This window comes from Gopherus evgoodei, chromosome 1 (assembly GCF_007399415.2).
Source record: "Gopherus evgoodei ecotype Sinaloan lineage chromosome 1, rGopEvg1_v1.p, whole genome shotgun sequence".
Classification (NCBI taxonomy): domain Eukaryota; kingdom Metazoa; phylum Chordata; order Testudines; family Testudinidae; genus Gopherus; species Gopherus evgoodei.
Window position 1 is genome coordinate 340,964,458 of NC_044322.1, and position 24,209 is coordinate 340,988,666.

At 41.1% G+C, this 24,209-nt stretch overlaps 1 protein-coding gene across 1 annotated transcript in view; it reads left to right on the forward strand.

The window, feature by feature from the left end:
* The window catches only part of SRPK2 (SRSF protein kinase 2), a 330,240-nt gene that overhangs the window by 205,160 nt on the left and 100,871 nt on the right, over positions 1–24,209 (forward strand). Inside the window, 1 exon segment of the mRNA XM_030552625.1 lies at positions 14,190–14,296. Coding sequence (XP_030408485.1) covers positions 14,190–14,296 — 107 coding nt within the window.

Sequence of the window (24,209 nt, forward strand, 5' to 3'; positions counted from 1 at the left end):
CTTCCACCTCCAAATAACAATTTTGAAGCTTTGGTTGAGGCCCCGAGATGCCTCTGGATGATGCAGTTGCTGCAGCAATCTTTACTTGCCCATGAGTTTAGTGGCCGCTTGGTTCCCTTCTACCCAGCATGGTGACAAATCACCTCAGTCAAGAGGGTCTTGGAAATCATCAACAAAGGATACTCCATTCTGTTCCTCTCTCCCATCCACCCATCCCTCCTCCCCATTCCCCTTCAGGGACCTTTCTATGAAAAGAAATAAACCACCTTCTGTGACTGGGAGCTGTAGAATTGGTCCCATTTCAACACCGAAGGAAAGGTTTTTAATCTCACTATTTTCTATTCCAAAATAAATCCAGCAGTTGGAGACATAGACTTGAGGAACCTCAACAAGTTCGTCAAACTACAACATTTCAAGATGGTCACACTATCAACAGTTATCCTGGCATTGGAACAGGCCCTCAATGTCCAAGACGCGTACTTCCATATCACCATACACCCTTCCCACAGGCAATTCCTCATATTCATCTGGGGGTCTGACCATTACTACCCTTTGACTTTTCTACAGTGCCCAGAGTATTTTCCAAAGTCCTCGTTGTGGTGGTGCACCTATGCAAACAATGGATTGCAATATTCCCATACCTACATGACTGCCTCCTCAAATCTCCTGTCCAGAGTCAACAAGGTCAAAGCAATAAGAAAAACGATGGACCTTTTCTCAAATTTTGGCCTCAGATAAACATACAAAAGTTTATACTGATGCCAGTACAGCATCTAAAATTTATCCGGGGCCCAGCTAGATGCTATATAAGCCACAGTCTTCCTTCCAACTCACAGATTTTCAGCAATAGGCAGTCTCATCTCCAACATGAGAACCAGCTTGCAGACCTTCTGCCAGGATGTGCCTACAGCTATTTGGCCTATGGTAGCGGCCACATTCATGGTAAAACACGACAGATTACACATGTTCTGTCTCCAGGCATGGCTACAGACAGTGTATGTACACCACAGACACAGGCTAACCCTTCTCCAATTGATAACAATCAAGATCAAGGACTCATGAGACTGGTGGACACAACCTCAAAATGCCGGTATGGGGGTCCTCTTTCTTCAGTCCACACCGTCCTTGATAGTGACAACGGATGCCTCCCTTATCGGTTGAGGAGCACATCTACAGACTTATACTGTGCCGGGCAGGTGGTCCCCCTCAGAATGTATGTTGCATGTCAGTCTCCTAGATGTACGTGCAGTTTGCAATGCATGCCAACACTTTCTACCGTTGATCAGACAAAGGACCATAAGAGTAATGATGGACAACATCGCCTGCATGTTCTATGTCAACAGACAAAGGGGAGCAAGGTCAGAATCCGTGTGCTCAGAAGCACTAAAATTGTGGAACTAGTGTATCCAACATGACATCAACATCTCAGCCTCATACCTACTTGGACACTAGTACACCACAGCAGACTCACTGAGCAGGAGAGTCTCACAAGACCACAAGTGGGAGTTAGACACAAGAGTCCTGCAGCACATTATTCAACTGCTGGGAATTCCCAGGCATAGATCTCTTTGCCACATCCAAAAATGCCAAATGTCCACAATTCTGCTCAAGAGCAAGTCTGGGTTACTGGTCTCTGGGGGACACCTTCCTCCTTACATGATATACAACCCTACTCTATGTCTTTCCACTCTTCACTCTGTTCAAAGTGCTTCACAAGGTACAGGGTGGAACAAGCCACAGTCATTCTCATAGCCCTAATGTGGCCATGACAGGTTTGGCATCCTTACCTCGTGTGTCTAGTAACTTGTCCACCAGTCACCTTAGAGTTGGCTTCACATCTCCTCTCTCAGGCCAAATCCCCCATCGCAATCTAGAACTCCATCTGAAGGCATGGCTCCTTCATGGTTCCAGGATTTGGAGATGACCTGTTGTAGAATAGGTAAAAGAGATTCTTTTAAATAACAGGTGTGATACAGCTCTCTATACTTATCTCTATAAATGGAAAAATTCCAGACTTGGTGTGACACCAAACATGTCTCCACAATAAAAACTCCTTTATTACTCATTCTAGACTACATTCTAGAACTTAAAAGATCAAGAGTGTCCACAAGCTCCATTCGCATACACCTGCAATCACTGCATTCTACCCCAAGATAGAAGGTCATTCCATGTTTACCCGCCCACTAACAAAAAAATTTGTAACAGACCTTCAAAACCTGTACCCTCAAATATGAGACATCATCCCACCTTGGGATGCCAGCCTAGTTTTGCACTGTCTCACCAGTCTCCCGTTTGAGCCCGGGGCAACGTGCTTCTACATACACCTATCAAAGAAAACAGCATTTCTCATCACCGTCACATCCCTGCAATGGGTAGGAGAAATAAGCGCTCTCATGGCATACCCACTACACACAATCTTTCACAAAGACAGGGTCATGTTACGACCACGTCCAAAATTTTTACCCAAGGTGCCATCTTCTTTCCATCTAAACCAGTGGCTGCCCATACTTCCTGTTTTGCCCCCCCTTAGCAGTAATGGAAACTGTCCATGCCCCCACTCCATTACTGCACAGCCAAGGCTTCTTCAGCAGGGGAGCTTGGGCGGACGGTGGAACTGTGGGCAGAATCCGGAGATTGGGCTAGAGGCAGAGCTGGCCTGGGGGCAGAGAGGGAATGAAGGTAAAACTGGACTGGGGGCAGAGTAGGGGGTGGAGTGGAGCTGTATATGGGACCGGAGATGTTCTGGGGATGGAGCAGAACTGGGCTGGGGGCAGAGCAGGGCTTGGTAGTGCTCACTCCCCACCACCCCTTGGGGGCTGGCTTGGGCCCTGCCATGTGACCCCCTGAATGTTCCTCTGTGCCCCCGTAAGGAGGTGCCCCACAGTTTGGTTTAGATCAGGGGTCCCCAATGTATGTACCTTCCTTTCTTCTTCTCAAAGCCACATGGCAACCAACATGAAGCCACACTATGTTCCTTGGGTGTCAGAGGAGTATTAGCCTTTTATCTTGACAGAACTAAATCTTTCAATCAATCACCATGCTTATTCCTTTCTGTTACTGAAAGATCAAAGGGATCAACTATATCCAAACAATGTCTTTCCAAATGGATCTTGGAGTGCATCCATCTTTGCAACCAACAGCGCAAACTGCAACCCCATCTAGAACTCAAACTCATTCCACTTGCTTGCTGTCCACCTCGATTGCCTTTATAAACATCATGCCGATTACTAACATTTGCAAAGTGGCCACCTGGATATCCACGGAGACTTTTAGCCAACAATATGCTATTACTCAGAGCGCGGCATCAAATGCCCTGCTAGGATGTGCTGTCCTATCATCTTTGGTAGACGTCATTCTAAAGCCCCAGCCTTCCATCTAAGGGCATTGCTCGCCAGTCACCTAAAGTTGAGCACCCATAGGGAAAGTACTTGAAGAACAGAAGGTTACTCACCCTGTGCAGTAATTGAGGTTCTTCAAGATGCTTGTCCTTGTGGGTGCTCCACTACCTGTCCTCTTTTCCTTTGCTTTGGAGTTCAAACGTAGATTCTGTTGTAGAGAAGGAACTGAGGGCGGTTGGAGCACACAGCGCTATATAGATGCCTTTCACAACACAAAATGGGGGAAAGGACGTGTGGCCCGGCGGGCACTGGTATTGAAGATCTCCAATCCCAGGCACAGGGGGTCACACCTACAGTGAAGCATCTATAGGCGCACACATCTCAAAGAATCTTTGTTACTGCACAGGATGAGTAATCTTCTCATCTTTCAGCAGTCTCAGATGTCATTGACCTTCTGTTGTTCTTGTCGTGTGTATTACCATAGCGCCTAAGAACTATAGTCATGGATCAGGACCCCGTTGTGCTCAGTTCTGAACAAACACAGAACAAAGAAACAGTGTCTGTCCCTGAGAACTTACAGTTTAAGTAGGTGTTGATGATGAGGCTGGCATGCATCAGATGGATCTGCTCTTGATTTTCTGTATTTGTTCTTGAGGAGAGGATTCAGAAAGTGGCTGTGAACACATCTGTCTTTACCTAAAATCTTCCCTAGAGAGAGGTGTATGTACAGATTTCATCCCATCCCACTTGCTTTTCATGTTGCATGCTGAGGCAGTCACAGGGAGACGGAGGATGTAGTAACAGTATGCTAATTAGGTACCTCTTGCCTCCTTTCCTGTTGACCCATTTTGAACCATTTTGTCCGGCCAGCATTGTTTGGATGATAGAGAGAGAGTTAAAACTCAGACCAGGTAGTATAGAGGTGGTATGTGTGGGTTGGGGAAGCACCATGAAGTGTTTAATAGTGGCTTATGCATGCTTATTAAGGAAGTAAGTATGGAATTGTGGGTGTCACCATTGACTCTTTCTTAGCATTGGTCAAGAGTGGCTTTTACATCTGGAAATACTGCCTATTTCTGTAAGGTCACATGCTACTTGTCAGTTATCCATTTCTTTGTCCATCCAGGCTAAAGTATGGTAACATGCTCCTAATGAGCTTGTACTTCAAATTGATTTGGAGGCTTCAGCAGTTGCACAATCTATTCTGTTTGATGGGAGTGAGCGGGGTACTTATCTTCCCACTGTATTCTGTGCTAGATTCTGAGATGTCAGAGCAGTACCTAAGCAATCACTTCCTGGCTCTGTGTCCTTTCCTGGGAGTTACAATGGGCTGTGCAAGTTTACTATGAGCCAAACTCTACTTCAGTTTGGCTCAGGACTTCTTTGTGGAAGTGTCTATGGGTGTGGAACTTTTATATGGAGTTGGTATGCAGGAGTTCCTTTTTAACTGTCTTAAGGGCATTGTTTTGGCAGGCTGCCTTTTTGTCCCTTCCTTTGTTTCTGGATGTTTACATTGTCTAACCTATTTCATTCTTATTATGTGTATTAATTGGGAATTTATCTTGTTTGTCCTACTGTTGTGTCTTGACATAAGATTGCAATCTCTTTAAGGCAGAAACTGTCATTTTGCTTGAATGTCTGCACAGTGCTTAAAACAGTGGGCTCTGGTCACTGATTAGGGCTTCAGATGCTATTGTAATAAAAATAAATTATCATAACATTATGTATTGGCTTTGTTGCATGGTGCATAGATGCCTATTTAGAAGTATCTTTATAAAGCAATTAAATAAACAATGGTATGACTGAAGCATAAGACACTTTGGCTTTAGCTTGCAATTGCTATTGTTGGCTTTCAAGAGGATGGTAAAGTGCTGCCTAGAGCTGACAGCTGTACTACGTGCAGGTTCATTTAAATTATCTTTAATAAGAGTCTTTGACTTACTTATTGTTCTCGTTGCTCAGATTAAATTTTTAAATAAGTTTTGCCTTAAGAACAGAAAATAGAAAGACAAATTGATTTAAAAGATGAGTATAAGTATTTCCTTTGTTTACTGTGTAGGAAAGGATTTTCCCAATGTTTTTTACGCTATTAATAATTTTCAGGTATATGTAAATTTACTTTATAGATGAAAAGCTCTTTTTAATGTGTTAAATATCATTAATCATACTAATTTTATACTATGTCCAGACTTAGCATGGTATGTTTGGTTCCTCTCCCCCACAAAACAAACCAACAACTAAAACACTTTGAGCTGACAAAGCCAGAGTACTACTTACAGTGTACCTTTCACAAAAGCTAACTGTTAGTCTGAAGTCATTGAAACGCTACATTAAAATAAAGAACATTCACTTTCAGTGAAAATGGTGTGGTAAGATTCTTGCACTGTGACTAGAGGCTTTTGCTTATTTTTGTGCCGTCACGAGAGGTTTTTATTAGGGCTGTCGATTAATTGCAGATAACTCACGTGATTAACTAAAAAAAATTAACCGCGTTAAAAAAATTAATCACGATTAATTGCACCGTTAAACAGTAGGATACCAATTGAAATGTATTAAGTATTTGTAGATGTTTTTCTACATTTTCAAATATATTAATTTCTATTACAACACAGAATACAAAGTGTACAGTGCTCACTTTATATTATTATTTTTGATTACAAATATTTGCCCTGTAAAAATGATAAACAAAAGAAATAGTATTTTTCAATTCACCTCATACAGGTACTTAAGCGCAATCTCTTTACAGTGAGAGGGTAACTTACAAATGTAGTTTTTTTGTTATATCACTGCACTCAAAATTAAAACAATGTAAACCTTTAGAGCCTACAAGTCCACTTGGTCCTACTTCTTGTTCAACCAATCGCTAACCCAAAGAAGTTTGTTTACATTTACAGGAGATATTGCTGCCTGCTTCTTATTTACAATGTCACCTGAAAGTGAGAACAGACGTTGGCATGGCACTTTTGTAGCTGGCGTTGCAAGATATTTACGTGCGGATATGCTAAACTTTCGTATGCCGCTTCATGCCTTGGCCACCATTCCAGAGGACAAGCTTCCATGCTGATGGTGCACGTTAAAAAAAATAATGCATTAATTAAACTTGTGACTGAACTTCTTGGGGGGAGAAATGTATGTCTCCTGTTCTGTTTTACCCACATTCTCCCATATATTTTGTGTTATAGCAATCTCGGATGATGACCCAGCATACGTTCATTTTAAGAACACTTTCACTGCAGATTTGACAAAATGCGAAGAAGGTACCAATGTGATATTTCTAAAAATAGCTGCAGCACTTGACCCAAGGTATAAGAATCTGAAGTGCCATCCAAAATCTTAGAGGAATGAGATGTGGAGAATGCTTTCTGAAATCTTAAAAGAGCAACACTGTGATGTGAAAACTACAAAACATGAACCAACAAAAAAGAAGATCAGCTGGTAGCAACTGACTCAGATAATGAAAATGAACATGCATCTGTCTGCTCTGCTTTGGATCATTAATGAGCAGAACCTGACATCAACATGGACGCATGTCCTCTGGAATGATGGTTGAAGCATGAAGGAACGTATGAATCTTTAGCGCATCTGGCACGTAAATATCTTGCAATGCCCGCTACAATGGTGCCATGTGAATACCTATTTTCACTTTCAGATGATATTGTAAACAAGAAGTGAGCAGCATTATCTCCTGCAGATTTAACTGAACTTGTTTGTCTGAGTGATTGACTGAAGTAAGACTGAGTGGACTTGTAGGCTCTAAAGTTTTACATTTTTTAATTTTTGAATGCAGGTTTATTTGTACATAATTCTACATTTGTAAGTTCAATCTTCATGATAAAGAGATTGTACTACAGTACATGTATCAGGTGAATTGAAAAATATTTTTTTTTTCGCTTTTTGCAGTGCAAGTATTTGTAATAAAAAATAAATATGAAGTGAGCACTATATACTTTATATTTTGTGTTGTAATTGAAATCAATATATTTGAAAATGTAGAAAACATCAAAAAAATTTAAATAAATGGTATTCTATTATTGACAGCCCTAGTTTTTATTAATATTTAGTGAGGTCTTCATCTCTAAGATATCTTAAAGATTGTCACTTCAAATATTTGCATTTAGAAGCGCTCATCATAATGTGTTATCACTGTTACATAAGACATACAAGATAGTGACAATAGAATGAAACTGTTTCAAGAGAAGTAAATTTTATAAAAATTCACTGTGTGCCATTATAAACTTTAAGAGTAATGTGTGTTAGAAAAGACATTTTGAGATAACTAGATATAAAGGTAACTATGTCCTAAGACATCCTTATTAGGAAACAGTACTATATTCTTTTATAAATGGGAATCTGCGAGCAGTAGTTAATGTATATTACATATAATTTTGTTGAACATTATTTTTGATAAGGCATCAACTTCTCTCCATCCCTCCAAAAAATATTTTGGTGTGATTCTATTGTATTGATAATGCATATTTTTCCTACTATTTGTTCTATTTTAAAAATAAATAGCAGTAATAGTACCATGGACTCAGCATTGTTTAGTAGATTAAGCAAGCGTGATGGTGAAAGACAAGAACTTTGGAGTTCTGATACTGACTCTGTTGTTGGCCCACTCTGTGGCCTTGGATGAGTCACTTAACATCTATAGCTAAATCTTAATCTATAAAATTAAGGTAAAATATTAACTACTACTTCAAAGGAATATTTTGAAGATTAATTAATTATTGTTTATGAAGCGTTTTGAAGAGGTAAAGTTGATGTAAAGAGCTAATGTAATTATCTATGGCTCTGATCCAACAACTAGCTTGATATGGCAGACCCCAGTGCTAATACATCAAAGTCAGTGTGCTTATGGCTCTGTATGTGCGGGGTGGGTTGGATTATCAGGGTCAATGTCATTAATGTGTCTGAATAAAATAATAGTTTTTCTTAGAGTTGTGATAAATGTTTATATAAAATGTGTTGCCAAAATTTGTTTGTTACTTCTGGGTAGTATTTTTGTTACTACACCTCTACCCCAATATAACACGACCCGATATAACACAAATTTGGATATACCGCAGTAAAGCAGCACTCCAGGGGAGTGGGGCTGTGCACTTCAGTGGATCAAAGCAAGTTTGATATAATGCGGTTTTACCTATAATGCGGTAAGATTTTTTGGCTCCCGAGGACAGCATTATATCGAGGTAGAGGTATACTTATACATTTTAAAGTGGCTGAATTATGGTTTTTATGGGTTGGTATTCTCAACCATAAGGCTGCATTAATATAGTTCTCTGCTTTGGATGTTCCGAGAGAGTTTTAAGAAAAAAAGTGTTTCCTAAAGTGGTGGTTGGCAGGGAGACACATCTATTTTTATGTGATTGACACTGGTTAGGCCTCAGCTGGAGTACCGTGTCCAGTTTTGGTCAACAGTGTAAAGAAAGGATGTAGAGAAACTAGAGTGGATTCAGAGGCAAGTGACAAAGATAATCAAAGGAATGGAATGCAAGCGATATGGGCAAAGGCTGAAGGAACTTGAGTGTGTTTAGTTTGGAAAAGAGGCGATTAAGGGGGGACATGATAGCCTTCTTCAAATATTTGAAAGGCTGCCATAAAAAAGATCGAGAAAAGTTCACTTGTCATGGAGGACAGGACAAGAGGCAGTGGGTTCAAACTGCAACATAGCAGATTTAGATTAAATCTCAGGAAAAACTTCCTAATTACAAGAACCCTGGGACAATGGAGCAGACTGCCTAGGGAGGTTGTGGAAGCTCCTTCACTGGAGGTTTTCAAGAGGCAGCTGGATAGCCATCTGTCTTGGATGGTTTAAACACAACAAATCCTGCATCTTGGCAGGGGGTTAGAGCAGATTACCCTTGTGGTCCCTTCTAACCCTATGATTCTATGATTCTAAATAATAAAATACACTATAAATAAGGGATACATTTAGAAATTTTATTTTTACTGTTCTACAGTGAAAATGAAAAAAGAATTTCCTTCATTTTCTTTTTTTAAACATAGCTACTAGTTAATCTTTTACTGGTAGAACATACCATTTCCAGTGGAATGGTGGTATTGTAGTTATTTTAAAGATAATTGACAAAAATTGCATCATTAACATTTTGATTATCTGGTTAATCATTTAGGGCCTGATTTTGCAGATATTTATGTTCATGTTAACTTTAAGCATCGGAGTAATCCCATTGAAATCAGACTACTCGTGCTTAATATTGAGCATGAAGTTATGTTTACAAGACTGAGACTTGCATTATATTTTTATCAGTTAAAGAATCAGTTTGAAAGCACCTAGAGCAGGGGTCAGCAACCTTTCAGAAGCGGTGTGCCAAGTCTTCATTTATTCACTCTAATTTAAGGTTTCCCGTGCCGGTAATATATTTTTATGTTTTTTAGAAGGTCTCTCTCTGTAAGTCTATATATTATATAACTAAACTAGTGTTGTATTGTAAAATAAACAAGGTTTTCAAAATGTTTAAGAAGCTTCATTCAAAATGATATTAAAATGTTGAACTTACACTGCCAGCCCGCCTAGCCCGCTGCTGGTCTGGGGTTCTGTTCACCTAGGTCGGCAGTGGGCTGAGTGAGGCCTGCGGCCGTGACCCCGGCTGGCAAGGGGCCATCAGCCAGAACCCCAGACCAGCAGCGGGCTGTGCGGGGCTGGTGGCCGGGACCCAGAGGGCTTGGGGCGGAGGGCTGGAGTCAGGGCTGGGGTAGTAGGGGGGAGATGGAGTCAAGCAGAGGGCTGGTTATGTATGAGGGAGGTACAGGGCTCAGGGCAGGGGCTGCTGGGGTGTGTTGGGGGCTCAGGGCAGAGGGTGTGGTGTGAGGGGGGGTCAGGGCTCAGGGGAGAGGGCTGGGTGACTGCCCCCCGAAGAACTCCCAACCCCCCTGCTCCTTGTCCCCTGACTACCCTCTCCTGGGACAATTGCCCCCCAGGACCCCACCCCCATCTAAGCCTCCCTGTTCTTTGTCCCTGGACTGGACCCTACCCCCTACCTGTCCCCTGATTCCCTCGACCCTTATCCACACCCCCCTGTCCCCAGCCAGACCCCCGGGACTCCCATGCCTATCCAAGCCCACCCTGCTCCCAGACTGTCCTAACCCCTCTTCACACCCCTGTCTCCTGACAGGGCCCCCAGAACTCCCAACTCATACAACTCCCCCAGCTCCTTGTCCCCTGATCACCCCCTCCAGAGACCCCCCCACCTTAACTGCCCCCCCAGTACCCTCCTTGCTCCCTGTCCCCTGCCCCATCACAAACCCTGGGACTCCCATGCCCCATCCAACCCCTCCTGCTCCCTGACTGCCCCCTGCAGAGACCCCCGCCTCTAGCCATCACCACCCAGGATCCCACCCCCATCCAACCTACCCTGCTCCCTGTCCCCTGACTGCCCCCACCCCTTATCCAACCCCCCCAGCCCTAGGCCCCTTACCATGAGGCTCCACACACAGCTAGATACACTGCTCCACGGAGCACACAGCCCCGCCCCTTAGAGCTCTGCATGCGGCAGCGGTGGCAGAGCTCCAGTTGGGCAGGGAGTGTTTCTGTCTCCCCACGGAGCCAAATGCTTCCCCGCGGGAGTGCGCAGCCCCAACCCCCAGAGCGCTGCGCGTGGTGGCTGGGCTCCAGGAGAGGTGAGAAGGCGGGGGAGGGGCCGGCAGCTTACTGCGCTCGGCCCGGGAGCACGGACCCTGCGGCTTGCAGTGCTGGGAGAGTGGGGCCATTTGTTCACCCCATGCGCATGGCTATCCTTCTGCTCCCTGCTCCCTGCCCCTGTGGTGGAGCAGAGGACAGTGGACCAGGCTGGGCAGAATTTTTAATGGCATGCTAGAGCCTCGGCAGGCTCCAGCATGCCATTAAAAACTGGCTCGCATGCCGTCTTTGGCACACGTGCCATAGGTTGCCAACCCCTGACCTAGAGGATAATAGGGTGATAAGTAGTAGCCAAAAAAACGGTAAACTATCTTTCGTAACTGTTGTTCTTCGAGATGTTTTGCTCATGTCCATTCCATGCTACACGTGTGCGCACCCACGTGCGTGGTCGTCGGAGATTTTTGCCTTAGCAGTATCCGTAGGGTCAGCTGTGGCACCTTCTGGAGTGCTGCGCTCATGCAGTGGTGTATGAGGCACTGCCAGCCCTATGCCCTCTCAGTTCCTTCTTACCACCTGGGATGGTTGGTCGGAGCACCTTTCCTTGCTTATCAGGGGCTAGCGGTTTTTCTTGTTTTACTGACTTTGAGTCTTAGGGCCTTTGTAAATAGTTCATTTACAGTAATTAGTTATGTAGTTGTTAAGTATAATTGATAGTTAGACGTTAGAGTCCCAATGGGGAGTTCAGCCCAGGCGGGGTATGCCCCACTCTCCTGGTTTTAAGCCCTGCGTGGACTGCAACAGGCCTATTCCTGTGAGTGACCCCCATAGCAGCTGTCTTAAGTGTTTGTGGGAATTGCACATCATGAATCAGTGCCAGTTCTGTAGAACTTTCGTCCCAGAACACAGAGGGAGCATGACATTTGTTTGACGGCTCTCCTGATGGAGTCTGCCTTTCACCCTGCTTATGAGCCGTCCTGCCAGGTCGCACCAAGCGCCTCGGCCTCTGTGTGCACCGGGCTGCTGGCACCAGGCTGTATCCGGCTCCAATCCCCATCACCGGTGTTTAAGAAGAAAACGAAAAAGCACAACTCTCCGGCACTGAGGAAGAAGGCCTGGGGTCATCTAGTAAGGGATCTGGGCCAGGCCACTCCTGAGCCATGTGTTCATGCCTCTCCAGTTGGAACCACTAGCCTCTTAAAAGGTCCGCCTTTGACTCTCGGGGGTGGGATGGGATCCAAACCCCTCCCAGCACCATCGTCCTCCCAGACTCCCCTGGTGCTGAGAGAGCACAGGTCTCCGCCAGGTAGCAGCCCGATAGATCTCTTGGATTGGTCCCTGTTCCAGGAAGGCTGCCAATTATGCCTGTGCCCTAGTCGAATGTGCTGTCACAATCGCCGGCAGAGGCACCGTTGCCAGCTCATAGCAATAATGGATGTGGGCTGTGATCCAGGACGAGATTCTCTGGGCAGACATTGGGCAATCTTTCATCCTATCTGCAACAGCGACGAACAACTGCATTGACTTATGGAAGGGCTTTGTTCTATGTGTATAGAAGGCCAGCACCCATCTGATGTCCAGGGAGTGCAGCCTGCATTCCTCATCTCTTGCATGATGGTTGGGACAGAAAACTGGTAAGTGTATGTCCTGACCAATATAAAACTGGGAAACTACTTTGGGCAGAAACACTGAGTGCAGGCACAGCTGGACCTTGTCCTTGTAGAGGGCTGTATAGGGCGGCTCTGTGGGTCGATGCTATGGAGACCAAGAAATAAACTTTCCAGGGGAGAAGCAGGAGAGAACAGGAAGCCACGGGTTCGAAGGGCGGACCCATGAGCCTGGATAGGACAAGATTCCAGTCCCAAGGGTCCTGTACCCTTGCTAAGTAGTATCCTAGAGGATCATAGAGTGATAAGTAGTAGCCAATATGGATTTGTCAACAACAAATCATGCTAAACCAACCTAATTCCCTTCTTTGACAGGGTTTCTGGCCTAGTGGATGGGGGGAAATAATCAACACAATAAATCTTGATTTTAGCAAGACTTTTGACAGTCCCACATGACATTCTCATAAGCAAACTAGGCAAATGTGGTCTAGCTGCATTTACTAGAAGAAGGGTCCACAACTAATGTAGTTGAAAAAACATATTCCAAGAGTAGTTATTGATAGTTTGCAGTCAAACTGGGAGGACATGTCTAGTGGGGTCCTGGATCTAGTACTATTCAAATATAATAACTTGGATGATGTAGTGGAGAGTTCACTTATAACATTTGCAAATGACACCAAGCTGGGAGGACTTTAAAGGAGAAGAGTAGAATTGAAAATGACCTTGATAAATTGGAGAATTGTCTGAAATCAATTAGATGAAATTCAGTAATGACGAGAGCAAAGACTACACATAGAAAGGAAAATCAAATGCACAACTAAAAAATGGGAAATAACTGGCTAGATGGTAGTACTGCAGAATAGGATCTAGGGATTTCACAAACTGAATATGAGCCAGCAATATGACACCTTTGCAAAAGACTGATATAATTCTGAGGTATATTATCAAGAATGTCATACGTCAGACATAGGAGGTAATTGTGCACAGTAGAGTGGAACTGATGAGGCCTCATGTGGAGAATTGTGCCCAGTTTTGAGGACCACACTTTAAGAAAGATGTGGAGAAACTGGGGAGAGTCCAGAATGGAGCAATAAAAATAATAAAAGGTTTAGAAAACATAGTCTGTGATGAAATGTTAAAAATGGCCATGTTTAGTCTTAAGAAAAGAAGTCTGAGCCGGAACCTGATAAGTCTTCAAATATGCTAAGGGCTGTTAGAAAGAGGATGGTGATCAGTTGTTCCCCATGCCCATGAGGATAGGACAAGAAGTAATGGACTTAAACTGCAGCAAGGGAGATTTAGGTTAGATATTAGGAAAGCTTTCTTTCTATAAGGATAGTTAAGTACTGGAATAGTTATTGAGGGAGGTTGTGGAATCCCTGTCACTGGAGTTTTTTAAGAACAAGTTAGACAAACACCTGTCAGAGATGATCTAAGTATACATAATCCTGTCTCAGCTTGGGTGGACAGACTAGATGACCTTTCAAGGTCACTGCCAGCCCTGCATTTCTATGATGCTATGATTTTCATTCTGTTCATGAGGACTATATTTTTGAAGGGACGATGGGCACTTTAGCTAAAGTGCATAAAAGTATTATGGTTGAGCTAAATAAGAAGTTACTTTGCAGATTATCCTTATTTAAATCCCAGATGTCTGTATGGTCTTTGAAGTTCTTGGACATCATCTCTTAAAATGGATAATCAAGTCCAACTATCAAGGCCTTCCTATCCGTTGCGTAAAAAGTATAATTCGACAGGTAAGATTTGCTAATGTTTTTTCTATAGTGTTGCTTTACTTTAATGTTAATGTGTTGATACTTCAACTGCAGATCATACCAGGAAATATACAGTAGGTATTCATTTCATATGTGTTGAGAGTATCTTTTCCTATAACATGGATTTGTGCACATTGCTTGCTTGCTTTGTGTAGATACTCCATTGGCTACTGAGCTCTTTCACAAAACATATGCTCACATTTTTACGTCAATCTGTTTCTTACGAATTTAAGAGTATTTGTGAAAATAAGGAAATCACTTTTCTTGATTGAGAAATCAACCACAATTTCATCTTTCCTACTGAGCCACCTTCAGAATATACAATGTCTGATCACTGGAAAAGAATATAAACATAATATTTAAAAAATTAATCCCAATTGCATCTCTCTCTGAAAAACAGATCCTCAGGAGATATACATTAAAAAACTAAGGATAGGATTTTCAAAAGTATCCAAATGATTTAGGAGCACAGATCTAAAGATGATTAGGCACTTCTAAAATTCCCACTATTATAGAGTTTTCTCTTATATGTGCATTCCTACATTGCACCATACAAACCAAATTGCTGGGGAGATGATCTTACAGAAGTGATGTGCCAGAAAGGGAAAAGATCAGACATATTATTTTATTGTTAGGACCCTACCAAATTCATGACCCATTTTGGCAAATTTCATGGTCATGATGTTTTAAAAATCATCATAAATTTCATTATTTCAGCTGTTTAAATCTGAAATTTCACGGTGTTGTAATTATAGAGGTCCTGACCCAAAAAGGAGTTGTGGGTGGTCACAGAATTTTTGTAGGAGGAGCTGCGGTACTGCTACCCTTCTGTGCTGCTGCTGGCAGCGGCACTGCCTTCAGAGCTGGACAACTGGAAAGCGGTGGCTGCTGGCTGGGATCCCAGCTCTGAACGTGGAGCTGCTGCTGCTGCTGCTTGCAGAGCTGGGCCCTCAGTCAGCAGCTGCCACTCTCCAGCCGCCGAACTCTGAAGGCAGCAGAGCAAAAAAAAAAAGATGGCATGGCATGACATGGTATAGTATTGCCATCCTTCAGCACTGCTGCTGGTAGGGCACTGCTTTCAGAGCTGGATGCCCGACCAACAGCCACCTCTTCAGCCATCCAGCTCTGAAGGTAGCGTAGAAGTAAGTGTGGCAATACTGCGATCCCCCTAAAACAACCTTGTGACCCCCCTGCAACTCCCTTTTGGGACAGGACCCCCAGTTTGAGAAACTCTGGTCTCCCCAGTAAAATCTGTATAGTATAGGATAAAAGTACATAAGACTAGTTTTCACGGTCTGTGGCGCATTTTTCATAGCTGTGTATTTGGTAGGGCCCTATTCATTGTGTTTTTTTGGTAGATCATTATATCAAATCTAGTGATGGTCCAGATCTGGATGATTTCCAGGACAATCAAAGTCTGTGATGCCAAGTACTTTTTTGCAGTTTTGCTCTTATGTAAATTGCTAATATCAACATTGTTTTTTTATTGTATTATTTTTAAATAATAATCTTTTGAAATAATTCTTCCAGATTATTTTTCCCAAATTTCTTGCCATATTTTAACTGACAAGTCTCAACATTTAATTAAATAGTCTGAGTGAAATAGAGGCCGTGATGCTGCATTTTCTTGTATAAGGGGTGAACCTTATGCTCATATAGAGTTGGTTGTAGAATGAGAGCCAAAATTATTTGCTAAACAGCAGCCTAAGATGGGTCAGTGTAAGGAGTGATCCGCTTTAATCTTTTTAAAATCAGTAATGCAGTATTTGATAGATACATATTTCTAAAAGAAATTAAATCTAGTGATTCAAATATCACAATGCTTTTTAATAACTTTTATCCTTATATGATTTGAATAAGGAAAAGGTACATAAAAATTCAATTAAGACAAGTGTAATACAATAAGGTATTGTACATATAAACAGTGCAAAGTATAGTTAAATTATAATTGAATATGAAGGGAAAAGAAGTGAAGAACAAAACAAAAGAAAACTGAATACAAGGGGAGATGTAGCAATCTGTATAAAAATGCTTTCTGCAAAGAAACCGCCTGTGCAGGATTCTCACTACTTGGTCTCAGTTACTTCAAGTGATGCATATATTGCCCACGCTTCTCAAGGTGTTTTGGCCTTGAACTTTCTACTCAGTTTGTTCTTGACCATAGACAGCAAAGTAGCTCCTTATGTGAACTCTACTATGTCAGATGCCTCTCCAGCTCTGTATCCCATTGCAGTTTTGCAGTGCTTTAGGTAGCCTTTAAAGAATGTCCTTACCTTCCAATCATGTGTGATTGTTTATTTCAGAATAGTGGTTCATGAAAACAATCCCTGTTCCTGAGAGCTCAGGATCTAGGTTTGTAACAAGATGTGGCAAGATTCTTATTACCCAGATTCCTTCAAAGATGGTATTTTTAGAGAAGGGAAAATTGTGTGTAATTCTTCTTCTCTGAAGATATCGTCTTGCAGGATTCTTACACGCACACCCCTTTGCCCTAGGAGTTCAGAGGAGTTTTCTTTAATCAGTCGTGTTGTATTTACATCTATGTGTTTTTTTCTGCCTTGGAAGAAATTTGTGTGTGTGTGAGATCAGCTTGGTTTTATGCAGAGTCTTCATTTCCTGCTGAATTAGTATCAGACTGAAATGTTAAAGTGAAATTGGTCGTAATTGGTGGTGATTCAGGGGAATTCGGGGCCACCAAGATGGGAGGCAGTTGACAGATGCACTTTGCCACAACTGCTGCTCTTTGGGGCCAAAAACTTCCAGAGCTTGTGGTTTTCCACCTGTCTCTCACTAGGAAGCTGAGATCAAGGAGTGAAAAAATTTTAAGATTCAGAAAAGCAGAATGAAGGTAAGTATCCTTTCCTTATTAACATGATAGGAATAATCTCCATAGGGAATTAAATATTTCTTCTTTACAATGTAAACTTTATTTTGTACTCTCATACAGAGTTGTTTCAGATAGTGATATGATCTATCCTTTACATCTAGGTTTTGAGTTGGATTTGTACAGATGTGGATTACTTACTTTGATCCGTTTTAGACATTCTTTTGTTGAGTTTTGCTTTTTATCCCTATTATGTAATAGACATAATTCAGGAATAATTTGCAGTGTATGACTAGTATTATGGTTTGTTTTCTCTAGCATGTATTCCCAATATCTTTTTCAGAGTAAGGCATTGCCAAAACAGATGGCCTGCACACTTTGCATGGAACATACTGGATACAGCTAATTGTATTATATCCATTTCAGTTAAATGACATGTTCTTGTTTTAGGATGTCCATCTATAACACTGGTCTACAATTTTTGAGAAGTCGTCTGCTTCAGAGATAAAATGTGATATTTATTACGTATTTTGATGTGCTGAATTCAAATATGACAATTAAAACAACTGATTGGCTACTGTTTCTAAGATATTTAAGTTTTTACATTTTATGTCTATGTATATTGTGTAGATAGTAGAGTTTTAATCATAAATTGTAAACCTAGGTCTTTTCATGTGTTTATGGTTGCTTTACATGATAATATTTCACCTGTCCTGTTTATGTAACACTTTAAAAATCAGCCAAAGTGTTATATAAATAAAATTTATTATGAAAGAAAAGGCAAAAAACTATTATGTACATAGTTTAGTCTTATTCAGTGTCTACTCGGTGCTTCTTGACTTGTCTCTTGTATTCATTAAATGGAGCATCTCTTGTCACTGTCCAGCAATAGTCTGCAAGCATTGATGGGCTCTATTTGCCCTGATAGCCTGCCAGGAGATTCCACGGCTGTAGTCTGGAGCCCAACAGCTCTGGCTTACTCTTGGGTAGTTCCAAATCCTTGACAAGGTCATTCAGTTCACCTTGTGTTATGAGGTGTGGTTCAGAGGAGGAGGATGGGAGAAAACGTGGGTCCTGTGACATTGATGGTTCAGGACCAGAAGTTTCATCCTCTTCCTCTTCCTCGTCTGACTCAAGTGAGAATGATTCTGGTGCATCAGGAACCGGCAGTCCTTCTCCATGGGGTACTGGGCATATAGCTGATGGAATGTTTGGATAATGCACAGTCCACTTTTTCTTCTTTGACACACCTTTCCCAACTGGAGGCACCAGGCAGAAGTAACAATTGCTGGTATGATCTGTTGACTCTCTCCAAATCATTGGCACTGCAAAAGGCATAGATTTCCTTTTCCTGTTCAACCACTGGCCAAGATTTGTTGCACAAGTGTTGCAGCATATGTGTGGGGCCCACCTCTTGTCCTGATCTCCAATTTTGCAGCCAAAAGAAAGGTGATAGGCTTTCTTAACCATAGTGGTTATACTGCGCTTTTGTGATGCAGAAGTCACTTCACCACAAACATAGCAGAAATTATCTGCACTGTTCACACAAGTACGAGGCATCTCTGCTCACTTTGGCTAAACAGAAATGTGTCCCTTTGCAAAATCAAACACTGACAAATAAGAGAGCACGACACTGTATGATTTCTAAAGCTGATATAGGGCAATTTGTTCAGCAGAGTGATGTAAGCTTTGTTATGATTGCATCATCCATGACTTCTAGGAATAACATGATGCAATTCAGATCATATATGACACAATACCAGCTTCAGATTGCATCATTCATTGTTTTGCCTAAAAAGCAAGTACTGTCCAAACCCAGTCATAGATTTTTTCCTAGATCCAGTCAAAGATGTATTTTAGTCATTTCTGGTTTAAATTGAGATCCCTTCCCTTTATAACTCTCTTATCTTCCGCCATTTCCAAGTCAAGGGTCGTATATACTGACCCAATAGCATATCTTGAAAACTAGAGCCAATCAACAATTTTAAGCATCATTTTCGTTCTCAGTGACCCAGAATTAGTAAAGTTGGACTACATTTATTTCAGAAGCATTTTGGCTGTAGAGCAGTGTAATCTCAACCAGATGAGATCAATGTGTATTTTTTGCTATGATAATTTCCCATTGGCCTTGTGAGGTTGCTTGCATAAATTGATGAATAAACACACGCATTTTTGTGCATGATCATTGTTAATCTTGATTTCCTTAATAGGGATGATTGAACTGGTTCTGGTAATATAGATCCAAGTAACTTTTGAGAACAGTCTTTCAATATTAAATAGGTCTTAAACTAGTTTAATCCAAATTTTGTCAGAAAAGAAGGCAAATCCTTAGACTTTGAAATATGGACAAAGTATGAGCAAAAAAGTCAAAGCCAAAATACTTCCAAAATGAAGTTACTAAAAATTAAGTTCAGAAATAATACAAATAAATTAAATAAACCCCTACTAAAAATATACAGTTTAAAGCTAAGTTCCGACAAAGAAGCAGAAACAATCCACACACACGTCATAAAAAAAAAGAAAGAGTAGGTGAACAATCAGTTATAAAATGCGGGGGAGAGTTACATAGAGTGGAATTGGGATGAATGGAGTATGTGGAATTGTACGGATGGTACAACTAGCGAACCACAATGCTGCCAGGTGGTTTATCTCTTAAGGTATGCAGCTTTTCATCCTCTCTTCTGTGGTTTGGCATAGATAAATAGAACTTGTGCAGTAGATCTAGGTGTTGCATTGTTTGCTGGACAATAAACATTTGTATTTAAAACAAATTCTTTCGCTATTTGTTATAATAGAGACATCTTGGAGGACAGTCTAAAAAGCCATATAAATCTGTACTTTTCAAAATGCTTTGTCAGATTTAGAACACTGGTTGAAAATTTGGTTATAATCTTATTCAGCTGCATAATTCAGGCCTAGTTCTAATCAGTAACTGCTGATTGGGTTGTTTAATAGGCAACTCAATTTCATTGTTGAGCAGCATTTAATCTATTTCTTCCCCCAGATCAGAACTGTATGAATGTTATACAAGAGCTGATTCTGTAGAGCTGCAAAATGGTCTGTTGTCAGAAGGAAAGTCTGTTGTTCCAGTGGGAATGATTGGAAGTGCAGATTACTAATGTTGAAGGAGTCTGCCTTTTGACAGTAAAATTAAAGCACTAGCCCAGAGATTGGCAAACAGGCCGGGCCAGTTTGTTTACCTGCCATGTCCTCAGGTTCAGCTGATCGCGGCTCCCACTGGCCGCGGTTCGCCGCTCCTGGCAAATGGGGGCTGTGGAAAACAGTGGTCAGCACATCACTCAGCCTGCACCGCTTCCCGCAGCTCTCATTGGCCTGGGACGGTGAACCGCGGCCAGTGTGAGCCACAGTTGGCTGAACCTGTGGACATGGTAGGTAAACAAACTGGCCCGCCTGCCAGAGGCTTACCCTGGCGAGCCACGTGCCAAAGGTTGCCGATCCCTGCACTAGTCTATCTGACAGGGAACATGCTCTGAAATTGAAATGATCCAAAATTAGCATCTTGTATTCTATGTGTGAACATTCCTGATTTTTGTTTAAATGAACCATATGTAGTAAGTAATCAACTCTCAGAGTCATAATGGTCTGCAATCCTGGCCCTGTGGATGGAGGGAAGGTTAGCTATCAATGAGAGAGTATCTGATAAGTGGTGGCAAAGTATCTCTTGATGTGGAGCAGTAAAATTTTTATATACATGACCTTTCGAAGTGATAAAATATACCACGGTTTGGATCCCCCTAAACGACATATATAGGGATATTAACGGAATATTTCCTATCTGCATTTTTTTGACACCTGGGAAAAAGTTGCTTTTCTTATCCATTTCAATCTTTCCCTTGCCAGATGATGTAAATAAAAACCAGGGATTATGCCCAGTCTTGGTCTCAGTCCCTCACAGATACTTACAGAATTTGATATTTTTCTCATACCAGGTTTAGTGCAGCAATCATATCTTCTATTTTTTAGATTATAGGTATCTGATTAAAGTTGGGGCTAAGAACATTCTTATCTATAAATCCTAACATTAGTATAATTCTTTGTCACAAATCATGAAATTCACTGGTATTTATATCATAAATAATAATTTGAAATTGTCACAATAATAGAAAGGATCACTGTGCCAGCATGCCTCTTAAATACATTTGATTTAATTAAAGCTTTTAAGACTCTTTGTGGGTGTGTGAGAACTATTTTCTGTGTAACGTATATACCCTGCTAATGCAACAAAAAAATTTTGTATTGTTCGTGGTTTTTACCATCAAATATTCTATAATAATTTTCTATCACTTGAACCTTTCAAATTCCTCATCAAAAATGTTTCGTAGCTGGATTAGTAGAGAATAGGAACCAAATAAATAAAATAATAATAGTTTAATAATTATCAAAAGATGTGATTCAAAATATGTATTTATTTTAAAAGAAACCCCAAGCAAAATTAAATCTTAACAATAGGAAGGTCCAATAAAAATTTGAGCTCTTTGGTTTTGTCTTCTACTTCCAGAACTGGGCAAAAATCTTTAACTTTATCAAGTGTGCAGTTGCAAATTTTAGCTCTGTGTCTGCGAATCAGTTACTTAAGCTTCACTGAATTCCTTATCTTTCTAGCATTAAAGCAGGTTTTTTGGGGGCGAAAAAAAAGACTTAGGGCCTTTAATGTATTCTGAGAATCTTTGTCTTGGTCTCTGTGTTATATAGAGATTGTTAAAATGAGGAGCTGCTGTGTTAGATGAAGTAGAGGAATCGTGAGTAAAGCTGGTCAGGAATTTTTCATTTAAATGTTTTTAACTGGAAAATGCTGATTAGTCAAAACCAAAACTTCATTGGGAAAGTTTGCCAGGTGAAGGATAGAATTTCTGGTGAAAACTGGAATGGTGCGGGAGAGAAAGAGAGAGGATTGACCCTGTAGCCAAGTGGTTAGGGCATACCTGGGATACGGGATAGACAGGTTCAAGTCGCTGCTCTGCCTGATGTGGAGCAGAGACTCAAATCTGGGGGTCTCTCACATCCTAGGTGAGTGCCTGAATGACAAGGCTATTGACAGTTCTTGGATGGACAATCTCTCTCTCCTGTTTTTGTGAAATTTTTTTGAAAGTTGTCAGTTTCATTCCAGTGCAGAGCAGGAGAGTTTTTTTAAATCTCAAAAATGTTTGCATGATGGGAAAACCATTTCTCAACGAGCTCTAATCATGAGCATTTTGTTGATGTGGATGTTACTTTTAGTGTCCTTTCTCTAAAATTTGGACTTCTTGTCATCATATATCCTTTGAGGATAAACTGGGGTTTCTATCCTTTAAGAGAAAAATCTCTGCTCTTTCAGTTGCTTTTTCAAATAAACAAGCAAGTTTTGGAATTTAATGGTGTCATAAACAGATAGCTAAGGGTTAATGTCTCTTTCACCTGGAAAGGAGTAACCTGAAACACCTGACCAGAGGACCAATCAGGAAACAAGACTTTTTCAAATCTGGGTGGAGGGAAGTTTTGGGTGTGAGTTCTTTGTTCTTTGTGTTGTGTCTGTGCCCTCTCGGCTCTGAAAGTGATCTTTCTGTCTGCTGGCTTTCTAATCTTCTGTTTCCAAGTTGTTAGTACAAGGACAATAAGTTTATATTATTTTTTTTTGTATTTACATGTGTGTAGTTGCTGGAGTGTTTTGAATTGTTTTCTTTTTGGATAAGGCTGTTTATTCATTTTTTCCTTTTAAGCAATTGACCCTGTAGATTATCACCTTATTCAGAAACTATTTTTAATGTACTTTTCTTTCTTTTTATAAAGCTTTCTTTTTAAGACCTGTTGGAGTTTTTCTTTAGTGGGGACTCCAGGGAATTGAGTCTGCAGCTCACCAGGGAATTGGTGGGAGGAAGAAGTCAGGGGGAAAATCTCTTTGTGTTAGATTTACTAAGCCTGACTTTGCATACCCTCTGGTGAAGGGGAGGAGGAGAGATTAGACCTCTCGGTACTTGTGTTTCCAGGACTGGAAGCAGGAATCTCCTAGGGTCGTCCAGGGAGGGGAGCCTGGGAAGATGTAACAAGGAAACAAGGGGAGGGGGTTATTTCCCTTTGTTGTAAGACTCAAGGCATCTGAGTCTGGGGGTCCCCCAGGGAAGGTTTTGGGGAGACCACAGTGAGCTAGGCACTGTATAAATCCCTGGCTGGTGGCAGCATTATCAGGTCCAAGCTGGTAACTAAGCTTGGAGGTTTTCATACTAACACCCATATTTTGGACGCTAAGGTCCAGATCTGGGAAAAAATGTTATGACAAGTGGACCAGACTTTCATGCACAAATCCAGATTAGCGATTCCAGTAATAGGTTTTTGAACCCACACATTTAACTTTTAAAATTCATCGTATCTTGAATGATTCTGGGAAGGGTTGGATTAAGAATGTGCTGTGTAATGTCTTGATAAAATGTTTAGAGGGGCACAGGGTTCTTGTGGATAAAGCACAGGGATTCTATTTTCCACACTGCCATAGATTTCTTCAGCAACATCAGATAATTCACTCAATCTGTCTGTTCTGAATGGTGTTCTGAGGCCTAGTTAATTTGTGATTGTAAAGTGCTTTAAGATTTTTTGATAGACAGTGCTGTAAGAGTGACGATTAATATTACGAGGGTGTAATTTTTTCCTTGTTACCAATTTTACACCAGCATTTATGTAGATTTGTGTAATAATTTACAGGGTGCTTCCTGCATATCATGTAAGAAATGTTCCCTGGGCTAAATAATCTGTGATGGCCAAGATTTTATAACAAATAAACTTGGAATGCCAAAGGTGAAATAGATAAAAGTGGACAAATCATTATAACATGTTAGTCACGTTGGAAGCTAAGATAATATTGTAAATCTAAGGAAAATTAACTTTTGTTTAAAACAATGCATAAAATATATTTGACTGTCTGAATATTCAGAATATTAACATCTTATAAAATACTTATATACTACATTGAAGTCAAGTTTTCATATTTTACTGCATTTTAATTAGAATAATTATTTAAACAGTAAAACAATGTATGTATTTATCTTGGTCAGATTATGAAATTATTTTTCAACTGATTTT